Genomic DNA, 13,283 nt, shown 5'->3' with positions numbered 1-13,283 from the left:
AACTTTGCCTCAAATGCTAAGACAATGGGATGAAGCCTTAGGCATTGAAGAACGAGTCTATGAAAACTTAGTTAGGGTGTTTTACTCTAATATGGAGATTTCGGTTAATTGAAAAGATAGGGTCGTAACACACGTTGGAGGTGTTAGGATTGAGTTTGATGTGTTTGAGCTTAGTTGTATTCTCGGAATCTCAAATGAGGCGCTAGACCTGTATACTTCTAGAAAAGAGATTCATTTTAGCTAGTTCACTCACCTTGAGGGCGTTAGGAGTATCTATAGATGTCGCGATCTCTCTAACGAGGTATGCTCATTATCCTTTCGGTCTCAGTTGTTACTGATTAGTATTAAAAATTGTTTAATTATCAAGCGATAATATGTTATTTTATACTTATGTTATAATTTATATTTGTGTTTATGTAATATATTATGAATTATTAATTATGTTTTAAATATATTTAATTTTGTGTATTTTTATGTGTTTATTAGGAAAATTATTAATTTCACGTACTTCGAGGCTCCAAACAGATAAACGGAGGTCAAATTTGGATTTCGGAGGTCCGAAAACCTTAAGATCAGTCAAGATCGGCTTAAAATTGGGCTTGTGTAAAAAAAAGTTGACTTTTCCTGTTGACCGAGCACTGATTGGATGATAAAATTAGCTTACAATAGATATGAGTGCATGGGATAACTGGCAATCTTGACTAAATCTCAACCGTTCATGATTCAATGGCCATGATTGTGCCACGTGGCAATGGTTGGTGAAGCAAGTTGGAGGATCCGAATCTTTGTATTCGGGTCGACCCGATCCACCCATTAACCCGCCAAATCTCAACCGTTCTTTGGGCAAATCGGACGAGTCAAATGATGCCATGTGTGATGTTGACTTTTACAGTTTGACCAGCCATTGGATCTTGATCTAAGGGTTGTGAAGAGCACATGCATGAAGCCTATGATGGACCGCAAAGTACTAGATTATGAATTTATTTTTCTATAAATAGGGCCTCATTTTTATGTTTTAATCATCTCTCTACAACTCTCTTCTTCTCAAATTCTCTCCATCTCCTTGTAATCTTGATTTCCAGGTGTGTTTTTAATATTTTGTATAATTATTTTCATTAATAAAATTAGTTTTATTTCCAATTTTAGTTGTTTTTATTTCTTTTAATTATAAGTAATTCAATTTTACTACTTCTTTTTATTTTAATTATGCTTAACTAAATAATATTAGTTAGGGGTAGGTGAAACTCTTAAGAAATAAATATGATTTAATCAAATTCTATGTTTAATTTTATAAATTAAATTATTTTCTATTTAATTTTATACATGTTTTATATTTTGAAAATTTGATTTATTGTAGACAAACAAATGAATTTGGCACAATAAATTCTTAAGATCTTAATATAAGGCATGGTGAAATGATATCTTGACTTATTGTAGACAAATTAAATTTTGGCACAATCAATACTTAATCCATCATAAAATTAAAGGGAAAATAATAATAATTTGTATAATTAATCTTTTGAGTAATAAATCTAAAACAAATTGGCAAAAAGAATTTATTAAGTTTTATTTATTTCTAAGAGTGGATCCATAACCCTAACTAGTTCAATTCCATAGTTTCATTTAAATTAAGTTGTTTATATTCAAGTTTTAATTTCAATTTTTAGATAAAATAAAATAAACTAATTAAATCTTTTCTCTGTGGATCGACCTCGGACTCACCGAGTTATAATACAACAAGACACTCTTATACTTGGGAGTTAAAATTTACTTTTAAGTTGTGTCAAGTTTTTTGCGCGGTTGTCGGGGAAAAGTTTTTTATTTGGTTTGTTTTTCCGTTTTTTATTTTTCTCTTATATGTAAAATTTCGTTTGCCCCCTTATCCTTTTCTTAAATTCTCTTTTGTCTCCATATCTTTCATAATTCTCGTGTCACCCCAACAATTTCCGTTTCTAGCCCAATCTTTTGGTAATTACGTTCGGACCCTGACATCTTTCAATTGTTTCACTTTCATCCCAAATTGCTAATTCTAAACTTCTAAAAATTACAGTTTGACCATAAAATTAAAAATAATTTGCAATAGAATCCCTAGACGAAATTCCTCAACATAATCAAGACTTGGACATATTTGGACATATTTGGACTTATTTTGGACCAAACTAACTTTAACTACTAACTCTAATTATTAACTCTTAACTTACTAACTGCTAACTCCTAACTTTTATTTAATTTCAGTTATTTAATTTTCTGCATTTATTTTATTTCGTATTTATTTATTTTTTTTTGCTTTATTGGTGGGTTTAACCACCAAACTAACTACTAACTCTTAACTTTTATTTTCAGTTATTTAATTTCCAGTATTTATTTAATTTTGCATTTTTTATTTTTTTAATTGGTGGGTTCAACCACCATTTTTTTTTATTTTGCATTTATTTATTTATTTATTTATTTTTTACTTTGTTGGTGGGTTCAACCACCATTTTTGTTATTTAATTTTCTTTTGTATACTTATATTATTTGCTTATTTATTTATTTTATTTTATTTTGTTATCAATTTGTGTAAATATTATCTTTATAACATAACCCTTGCATGAGACATTGGTCTCGATCTTCAAGTGGCAAGTTAATTCGTAGATCTCAATCTCCACCACCAATCATGGATGAGAATGAAGGCAAAAACGTTTTGGGCGAACTTAATCCTCAAATTGATCAGGGAGACAACCAATCTCAACATGGGCATGATCAGAATCAACCAAGGACTCTGAGAGACTACATGAATCCAACCAGAACCGGAGCACCGTCGTGTATAGTATTTCCTCCAGAAGCATCTCGATTCAACTTTAAACCAGGTATTATCCAACTTTTACCAACATTTCATGGTTTAGAATCTGAGAATCCGTACTTGCATCTAAGAGATTTTGAGGAAGTTTGTAATACATACACGGACCAAAATTGTAGCATGAACATAATTAGATTAAAGTTTTTTCCTTTTTCATTAAAAGATAAAGCTAAAACTTGGCTACAAAACCTTAGATCTGGATCAGTAAGAACTTGGAATAACATGCAAGAACAGTTTTTGAAAAAATTCTTTTCACCTCATAGAACAAATTCTTTTAAAAGGCAAATCACTTCTTTCACTCAAAAAAATGGAGAAACATTTATACCAATATTGGGATAGGTTTAAAGAGTTGCTTAACATATGTCCACATCATGGTTTTGAAACTTGGCGATTGGTCACTTATTTCTACGAGGGCTTAATACCCCAAAGTAGACAGGTTGTTGAAATGATGTGTAATGGTGAATTTAGGGATAAAAATTCTGAAGATGCACTAGATTACCTTGACCAATTAGCTGAAAATGCACAACATTGGGATACTGTTGGAACTTTTGAATTGACAAGTAAGCAACAATCATCTCCATCTAGTGGAGGAATCCATAACCTTAGGGAAGATCATGATTTACAAGCAAAATTTGCATCCTTAGTTAGGAAAGTTGAAGCTTTGGAGCATAAAAAGAGTGATCAAGTAAAATCTGTTCAAGAAATTGCATGTAACATATGTAATTCGAATGATCATTTCACTCAAGAGTGTCCCACTTTGCCTGCACTTAAAGAATGTCTAAATGATCAAGCTAATGTCATTAACACTTTCAATAAACCAAACCCATATTCGCAGACTTATAATCCTGGTTGGAGAAATCATCTGAATTTCAGTTGGAGAAATAATAATAATGCACAATCTTTACAAGCACCACCTCCACAAAATTTTCAAAATCCTCAGCCTTATGCACCATATGTTCCACCACCCTAGAAAAATCTAGAAGACACAATGCATTCATTCATCAGAAAGCAAGATGTTATTAACAATCAAAATGCACAAACTTTTTCTGATTTGAAAGATACTCTTGCTAAAATTGCTTATGCACTCACCATTCAAGAAAAAGGAAAATTTCCAGCCCAACCACAACCAAATCCTAAAATTCAACAAAATCCACCCACAGACCAAGTCAAGTCAGTTATAACTCTTCGTAGTGGTAAGGTTGTTGATAGACCTATGCCTGAACCTTATGAAAATGATGAAAATTCAAAGGGTAAGGAAGGACTAAATGAACTTACACCTAGTGAAGAAATAACTAGTGTTCCACCTGAACCACCATTTCTGCATGCATTGAATAAACCAAAGAAATCAAACCACTCTTCTGAAATTTATGAAATCTTTAAGCAAGTGAAAGTTAACATTCCTCTATTAGATGCAATCAAGCAGGTTCCTTCATATGCCAAATTTTTAAAGGACTTGTGCACTGTTAAGAGGAAATTGAAGGTAAGAAAGAGTGCTTTCATGGCCGAACAGGTAAGTACAATTCTGTCTACTAATAATAAGTTGAAATATAAAGATCCTGGTTGTCCTAACATTTCTTGTATTATTGGTAACCACTGAATTGAGCATGCTTTACTAGATCTTGGTGCTAGTGTTAATTTGCTTCCATATTCAGTTTATCTTCAACTTAATCTTGGTGAGTTAAAATCAACTTCAACTACACTTTTGCTTGCCGATAGATCAGTTAAAGTACCAAAAGGAATAGTGGAAGATGTTTTAGTACAAGTTGATAAATTTATTTATCCTGTGGATTTTATTGTCTTGGAAACTGAACCTGTTGTGAATAATTACAAACCAATTCCTGTAATTTTAGGTCGACCATTTTTAGCAACTGCTAATGCTTTGATTAATTGTAGAAATGGTTTAATGAATTTATCCTTTGGGAATATGACTTTGGAATTAAATGTTTTCAACATGTGCAGGCAACCTAATGAAGAAAATGAGAATGAAGATGATACTGATGAACAAAAGGAATTGTTTGAATCTTGTATCGAGGAAAATATTCAAAAAGGGGATTTTTTTGAACTTTCTAATGTTTGTTTAGTTAATTCAATTGAGTCAAATAAGCAACTTGAACTTGATATTTCTAATATAAATTTGTTGCTTGATTCTATGCAGACTTCGCAAAATTATGATGACGAGCCAAAATTTGAGGAGCTTGGAAGTATTGAAAAGACAGAACAACAAGAAGCACCTAAAATGGAATTGAAACCTTTGCCTGAAGGATTGAAATATGCTTTTCTTGGAGAAGAACAAACTTATCATGTTGTGATTTTTTCTACTTTAACAAGCGACTAAGAAGGTAAGTTACTAACTGTTCTTAAAAAGCATAAAAATGCAATAGGATGGACTTTAAATGACATTAAAGGCATTAATCCCTTAATATGCACACATAGAATTAATTTGGAAGAAAATGCTAAAATATGTCAACAACCTCAAAGAAGATTAAACCCACACATGAAAGAGGCAGTCAAAACAGAAGTCCTTAAATTACTTGATGTGGGAATTATCTACCCTATTTCTGATAGTAAGTGGGTAAGTCCTACACAAGTAGTGCCTAAAAAATCTGGAATCACTGTTGTTAAAAATGAAAAAGGTGAATTAATTCCAACACGAATTACATCTAGTTGGCGCATGTGCATTGATTATAGAAAATTAAATGAAGCCACTAGAAAAGGTCATTTTCCATTACCATTCCTTGACCAAATCTTAGAAAGAGTAGTAGGACATCCCTACTACTGTTTTTTAGATGGATATTCAGGTTATTATCAAATTCCTATAGCACTTGAGGACCAAGAAAAGACCACATTCACATGTCCTTTTGGAACATTTGCATTTAAAAGAATGTCATTCGGGCTTTGTAATGCTCCTGCAACATTTCAAAGATGTATGTTAAGCATTTTTTGTGATATGGTTGAACATTGTTTAGAGGTCTTTATGGATGATTTGACTGTGTTTGGGAATTCTTTTGATGATTGCCTTGATAATTTGGAGAAAGTTTTAAAAAGATGTGTTGAAAAAGAACTCGTGTTGAATTGGGAAAAATGTCACTACATGGTTACTTCTGGAATTGTTTTGGGTCATGTTGTTTCTATTAAAGGAATTGAAGTTGACAAAGCAAAAATTGAAGTCATATCTAAATTGCCACAACCAAAAACAGTTAGAGATGTGCGATCCTTTTTAGGACATGCAGGATTTTATAGGAGGTTTATAAAAAACTTTAGTGCCATATCTAAACCACTTTGTAATCTCTTATTAAAAGATGCACCGTTTGAATGGAATGATGATTGCCAAAATCTTTTGAAAAAATAATATGTCTTTTAACATCTGCACCTATTATGCAATCTCCTGATTGGTCTTTGCCATTTGAATTAATGTGTGATGCAAGTGATTTTGCTGTTGGTGCTGTTTTAGGACAAAGAAGAGACGGTAAGCCTTTTGTGATTTATTATGCGAGTAAGACTTTGGATAGTGCTCAAATGAATTATTTTACAACTGAAAAAGAATTACTTGCTATGGTATTTGCATTAAACAAATTCCGTTCATATTTGCTTGGCTCTAAATCTGTTGTGTTTATTGACCATGCTGCTGTGAGATATTTGATGAGTAAACAGGATGCCAAACCGAGACTAATTCGTTGGATTTTGTTACTACAAGAATTTGACCTTACCATCAAAGATAAAAAGGGTGCTGAAAATGTTGTTGCTGATCATCTATCAAGACTCACATCCGAATTCTGCAATGATATAACACCCATAAATGATTATTTCCCTGATGAATTTTTATTTTCTATTACTTTAATGCCATGTATGCTAATATTGTTAATTTTCTTGTTACAGGTAAAATGCCTTTGCAATGGAATGCTCAAGAGAAGAAGAAATTTTTTGTTGAAGTAAAGAAATTTTATTGGGATGATCCTTATTTGTTCAAATATTGCCTAGATCAAATTTTTTGGCGATGTATTCCTGATAATGAGGTAAGTAGTGTCATTAATTTTTGTCATTCTGAAGCATGTGGTGGTCACTTTTCTTCAAGAAAAACTACTGCTAAAATTTTGCAGTGTGGATTTTATTGGCCTACCATATTTAAAGACACATATGAATTTTGCAAAAGTTATGAAAAATGTCAAAAATTGGGATCAATTACAAAAAGAAACATGATGCCCTTAAATCCCATACTTGAAATTGAAATATTTGACTGTTGGGGAATTGATTTCATGGGTCCATTTCCATCATTTTTTGGATTTGTGTATATATTAGTTGCAGTTGATTATGTCTCAAAATGGATTGAAGCAATTTCTTGTCGAAATAATGATAGTAAAACTGTGATTAAATTTTTAAGAGAAAACATTTTAAGTCGATTTGGAATCCCTCAAGCCATTATCAGTGATGGAGGTAAGCATTTTTGTAATAAGTCATTTGAGTCTTTAATGAAGAAATATGGAATTACACATAAAATTGCTACCCCTTATCATCCTCAAACAAATGGTCAAGTTGAATTAGCAAATAGGGAGATAAAACAAATTTTGGAAAAAACGGTTAACCCAAACCGAAAAGATTGGTCTCTTAGACTTAATGATGCACTTTGGGCTTACCGCACTGCATTTAAAACATCATTAGGAATGTCACCCTATTGGTTAATTTATGGTAACCCTTGTCATTTACCTGTTGAACTTGAACATAAATCACTTTGGGCTATTAAAGCTTTTAATTCAAATTTGGATGATGCTGGTAATGTGCGAAAATTGCAATTGAATGAACTTGAGGAATTAAGGAATGATGCATATGAAAATTCAAGAATTATTAAGGCAAGAACAAAAACATTTCATGATAAAAGAATTTTTCGAAAAACATTTGAGATTGGTCAAAAAGTGTTGCTTTATAATTCTCGTCTTCATTTATTTCCAGGAAAGTTAAAGTCAAAATGGAGTGGCCCATTTGTTGTAAAAAATGTATATTCATATGGGGCCATAGAAATTGAGAATCCAAATAACGGTGTCACATTTAAAGTTAATGGTCAAAGATTAAAACCATATCTGGAACATCACCCACGTGATGAGGACACCGAAATTAATTTGGATGACCCACCAGTTCTTGATTAAGTCTTTAATGATTTTTTTTTGTTTTACTATTATTTTACCGTTTCATTGTTTGATTTTTTTTCTTTAGATTAATGCACTGTACATAGTTTTTTTTAACATTGTTTTTCTTGTGTAAGCGTGTTTGTTTGACAGTTGTACATTCTCTCATCAATTTTCATTTTACATCATGAGCACCTCAATGAGAAAATACATGTTCGCACATCTTAAAAGATTTCGGCGTATAAAATTTCACTTAAGAGGCCTGATACAAAGCTGTAAATCACATCCACTTTGGGATCTGCAACCACCAGAATTCGTGTCCTATGTTGAGGATCTAGAGGGACAACTCAGAACAGTAGAGAGTGGCATATATGAATTTCAAATGGAGCTTGAGGTTAACTCAATGAGAGGACGAATGTAAGTTCATTTTCCTTTTATATTGTGTGCTTTTTTTTTTTTGCTCACTTTCACGCTTGATTTGATTTTGCAGATTTGATTTTGGTGTGTTTTGATTTATTTTCCCGTATAAATGGCGGACAACGGTACTCCGTGACTTCTTAAGTCGGTATCTTCAGTTTCCCACAATAACTGAAACCCCAAAATCAAACATGGAAGAAATACAACATAAACTCCATAAGCATTTTCCCTCTCTCCTTCAGAATGCCCTCAGGAAAATTTACAAAGCTCGTTGTGAACGACTGCGTTTGTTAATGATCAATGGCATTCCTTCTGACATTCGTTGGTTAATTGAAGCAAAAGTCCGATTAGCAGGTGAGTTTTCTGGTCAATTTGTTTCTTACATGCCTGGTTTTGGTAAAAGTACGTTTGCTAAGAAAAGGAGAGCTAAACGACTTGGCTCAAAATGTCATAACTGTGTAAGACTTGGTTGCAAACGACCGGATTGTAAATCTTTAGGAATGGTTTCTGATACTCGTGAAGATAAAATTAAATTCGTTAAAGATGGCATGAGTAAAGAATCGTTGGATGATATCTTACGATCTCTTGAGACGCATCGAAGCGGATTTGTGCAACGTGAGATTTACAATTTGTGGATACTATTCCAAAAACAAAGTGCACAGTTTAGTCTTGGGAATCTGACTAAAAAAGACCCTGTTTGTCAGTTTATAAGAAAACTGGATGGGAAGCCGATCCTTGACCCATAGAGGGCGTTCAAGCCGTTACTAGACGTAAAACCAGAGGAAGATGTGAGCCACAATCACAACTACCAGTAAATATCCTTTCACTTCACTGTTATTTTACTTTACTGTTATTTTATCATTTGCATTATTGCATTTAGCGATGTGATTTTGTATTTATTTGGTTTCTTTTACTGTTTGCTTTTTCTAATTATTACTTTTTTTTTACTGTTTGTTTTTGAATTATTGAGCCACGAGCTTTCCTCGTCATTTGACAAATATGCCAACCCATTTACAGCTGTTTCTCATTATTTATGTCACCAAGATCTTTAAATATGAGCTCGTTTTTCAAACACTCACAACTTGTTTTTGAAACAATTAGTCCAATGGCAGCATCTTTGAGTAAACAATTCAAAAATATTTGTGTGCTTTCTGGGTTTCAGTATGGAAAGTACAAAGAGTTCGTTCAGGCAGCTGTAGATCTTGGTCGTGTCATAGCAGAGAGGAAACTGCATCTTGTATATGGAGGAGGTGAACGAGGGTTATCAAGACTTGTCTCAGAAGCTGTTTTTACCAGAGGAAGCCAAATACTCGGCATTATCCCAAAACCCATGAAACCGCTAGTGTGCATGTCTGGCCCACCAATTGGAGAAGAATTAGTGGTATCAAGTATGCAAGAGAGAATATCTGAAATGATGAATCATGCTGATGCTTTTATTTTCTTGCCAGGAGATCTTGCAACTTTTGAGGCACTAATTACATTTGCATCTTGGGCCCACTTGAACATTCATAAAAAACCCATCGGTTTGTTAAATGTTAATAATTTTTATGACGGCTTGCTAACTTTTATTAACCATGCAATAAAGAATCATTTTGTTCCACATTCTGTAAAAAAACTCTTTATCTCTGCTTCTACTGCTAATGAGTTACTTGATCTTTTACAAGCTTATACACCAGAGCCAGATCCACAGACTGTTGCACTGAATTGGTCGACTAATGATGGTAACGGTAACAGTAGCAGTAATAAGAAGTACGATTTAGATTTAACTCTCCGTTTGTAAATATTTTCTGTTGTAGTGTTCATGTGATGTCTTCTACACTCTTTCTCTTTCCTTTTAAAACATTGAGGACAATATCTTTTTCAGGTTGGGGGGAGGGAATAGTTGATAATTGTGGAATGTCTTAGTCCTGGTTATGTGTTTACAAAAAAAAAAAACAATAACAAAATTTTTTTTTCTGTAAAGACTAACTTAGGACAAATTTGAGTCGAAGATGGTAGGATATAGAGAATGTAGTCTCTCTAGAAACGCATCTTCTTAATCTTAAGGGTGTTGTTAAAAAAAAACAAAAAAAAAATTGACTTTTTCTTCATCTTTGTTATCTACTTTTAAGCTTCTGCATCAAGTTCAGGTGAGATCTCTTCTTCTTCTTCTTTTATTATTCTCTTTTATTTTTATTTATTATTATTATTATTATTTTTACATATCTGTAAAATTATAAAATGTTAAGATAATGTTTAGATTAGGTTGTGGGGTGGGGATAATTGACGTATGTTTTAAATATGTGTGTTGTTTTTCTCTTTTCTCTTTTCTTTTCTTAGTTAAACAAAAAACAAAAAAAAATTCATTTTTTTGTCTAGGATGGTCGTGTAAAGAGTCACGACTTTTGAGACGCATCCTAATAGTCTTGTTGTATTATATTTTGATTTTGAGATTCATAGTAAGTTGTTTTTGTTCCCTTTTCTTTGAATTACTTAAATTTGTGAACTCTCCACTTGGTTATTAAGTTATTTAATTGTTTACTCATTTAACATGTATTATTGAATCATTCTTCACACACACATTATGACACATACTAGTGGGTTGTAAGTTAAAATTTTACAGCATTTAGTTCTTTTGATTTATTAGGAATAGTATCTAAGGTAGTAGAAAGTGTATATTTCCAAAAAAAAATCAAAAAAATCAAAAAAAAAGAAAAAAAATTGTTTTTAATTTTTCTATATCTAGAACCCGAGTAATTAAGTCCGTATGGGTGTTTCAATACCTAGTGCCCTAAGGTCAACTGGTCTGGGAGTCACTGGCCTAAAACTCGCTACATGGGTAATAGATATATTGTTTGTTTATTAGAAACCCGAGTAATTAAGTCCGTAGGGGTGCTTCAACACCTAGTGCCCTAAGGCCAACTGGTCTGGGAGTCACTGACCTAAAGCTCGCTACACGGGTTAGAAATGTAATATATAAAAAAAAATGTGTGAATAATCTATTGCCTAAAGATATAATTTCTAATGAATTTTAGAACGAAAATGTTGTTTTTCTTTTAATGAAGCCCCATAAGTATTGTGTTAATTACTTGAGCACAAAAGAAGGTTTGATGATATTCTGGATAATGAGTGAACATCAATGTGGTAAAAGAATTTGGGAGAGTTCATTTATTTGGTAATTTAGAGGATAGATGAACAACTATTAACTTGCATGTGAATTTATAAATTTTAATATAACGCTTTAATTGCTAGAGGGCTAGCAATAAGCTGGTTGGGGGGTGTGATTAGTATTAAAAATTGTTTAATTATCAATCGATAATATGTTATTTTATGCTTATGTTATAATTTATATTTGTGTTTATGTAATATATTATGAATTATGAATTATGTTTTAAATATATTTAATTTTGTGTATTTTTATGTGTTTATTAGGAAAATTATTAATTTCACGTACTTCGAGGCTCCAAACAGATAAACGAAGGTCAAATTTGGATTCCGGAGGTCCGAAAACCTTAAGATCAGTCAAGATCGGCTTAAAATTGGGCTTGTGTAAAAAAAAGTTGACTTTTCCTGTTGACCGAGCACTGATTGGATGATGAAATGAGCTTACAATAGATATGAGTGCATGGGATAACTGGCAATCTTGACTAAATCTCAACCGTTCATGATTCAATGGCCATGATTGTGCCACGTGGCAATGGTTGGTGAAGCAAGTTGGAGGATCCGAATCTTTGTATTCGGGTCGACCCGATCCACCCATTAACCCGCCAAATCCCAACCGTTCTTTGGGCAAATCGGACGAGTCAAATGATGCCATGTGTGATGTTGACTTTTGAAGTTTGACCAGCCATTGGATCTTGATCTAAGGGTTGTGAGGAGCACATGCATGAAGCCTATGATGGACCGCAAAGCACTGGATTATGAATTTATTTTTCTATAAATAGGGCCTCATTTTTATGTTTTAATCATCTCTCTACAACTCTCTTCTTCTCAAATTCTCTCCATCTCCTTGTAATCTTGATTTCCAGGTGTGTTTTTAATATTTTGTATAATTATTTTCATTAATAAAATTAGTTTTATTTCCAATTTTAGTTGTTTTTATTTCTTTTAATTATAAGTAATTCAATTTTACTACTTCTTTTTATTTTAATTATGCTTAACTAAATAATATTAGTTAGGGGTAGGTGAAACTCTTAAGAAATAAATATGATTTAATCAAATTCTATGTTTAATTTTATAAATTAAATTATTTTCTATTTAATTTTATACATGTTTTATATTTTGAAAATTTGATTTATTGTAGACAAACAAATGAATTTGGCACAATAAATTCTTAAGATCTTAATATAAGGCATGGTGAAATGATATTTTGACTTATTGTAGACAAATTAAATTTTGGCACAATAAATACTTAATCCATCATAAAATTAAAGGGAAAATAATAATAATTTGTATAATTAATCTTTTGAGTAATAAATCTAAAACAAATTGGCAAAAAGAATTTATTAAGTTTTATTTATTTCTAAGAGTGGATCCATAACCCTAACTAGTTCAATTCCATAGTTTCATTTAAATTAAGTTGTTTATATTCAAGTTTTAATTTCAATTTTTAGATAAAATAAAATAAACTAATTAAATCTTTTCTCTGTGGATCGACCTCGGACTCACCGAGTTATAATACAACAAGACACTCTTATACTTGGGAGTTAAAATTTACTTTTAAGTTGTGTCAGTTACCATTCCAGGTCCGTATTCTTCACAGTATTATACAGCACATGATTACACCTAGGCAATGACATAGTGATGAGGTGACTAGATTAGATGTTGGTTTACTTGACTCTCTCATCTGAGGAAGGAAAGTGAACCTTGCATTCACTATTATGCGTCACATGCTCTCTACCCCTGCTGTATCTAACAGGTCTCTTCCATAT

At 32.1% G+C, this 13,283-nt stretch overlaps 1 protein-coding gene, 1 non-coding gene and 1 pseudogene across 2 annotated transcripts; 2 read left to right on the top strand and 1 right to left on the bottom strand.

The window, feature by feature from the left end:
* Positions 1-2,656: 2,656 nt before the first annotated feature.
* On the top strand, positions 2,657-5,174 carry LOC127899875 (uncharacterized; annotated as a pseudogene).
* LOC127900143 (small nucleolar RNA R71) lies at positions 3,108-3,217 on the bottom strand. The gene has a single exon (XR_008052163.1). It is a non-coding gene; the product is annotated as a small nucleolar RNA R71 (small nucleolar RNA).
* A 2,089-nt stretch (positions 5,175-7,263) lies between the features above and the next one.
* On the top strand, positions 7,264-12,438 carry LOC127899662 (uncharacterized; the record flags this gene model as incomplete). Its single annotated transcript, XM_052433164.1, has 2 exons — positions 7,264-7,891; positions 8,572-12,438. Coding segments are annotated over 2 exons (1,176 nt in total), but the record flags the coding sequence as incomplete, so codon positions are not given.
* Between the last annotated feature and the right edge of the window lie 845 nt (positions 12,439-13,283).

Source organism: Citrus sinensis, chromosome 9, assembly GCF_022201045.2.
Source record: "Citrus sinensis cultivar Valencia sweet orange chromosome 9, DVS_A1.0, whole genome shotgun sequence".
NCBI lineage: Eukaryota > Viridiplantae > Streptophyta > Magnoliopsida > Sapindales > Rutaceae > Citrus > Citrus sinensis.
This window is presented reverse-complemented; position numbering and strand designations above follow the sequence as displayed.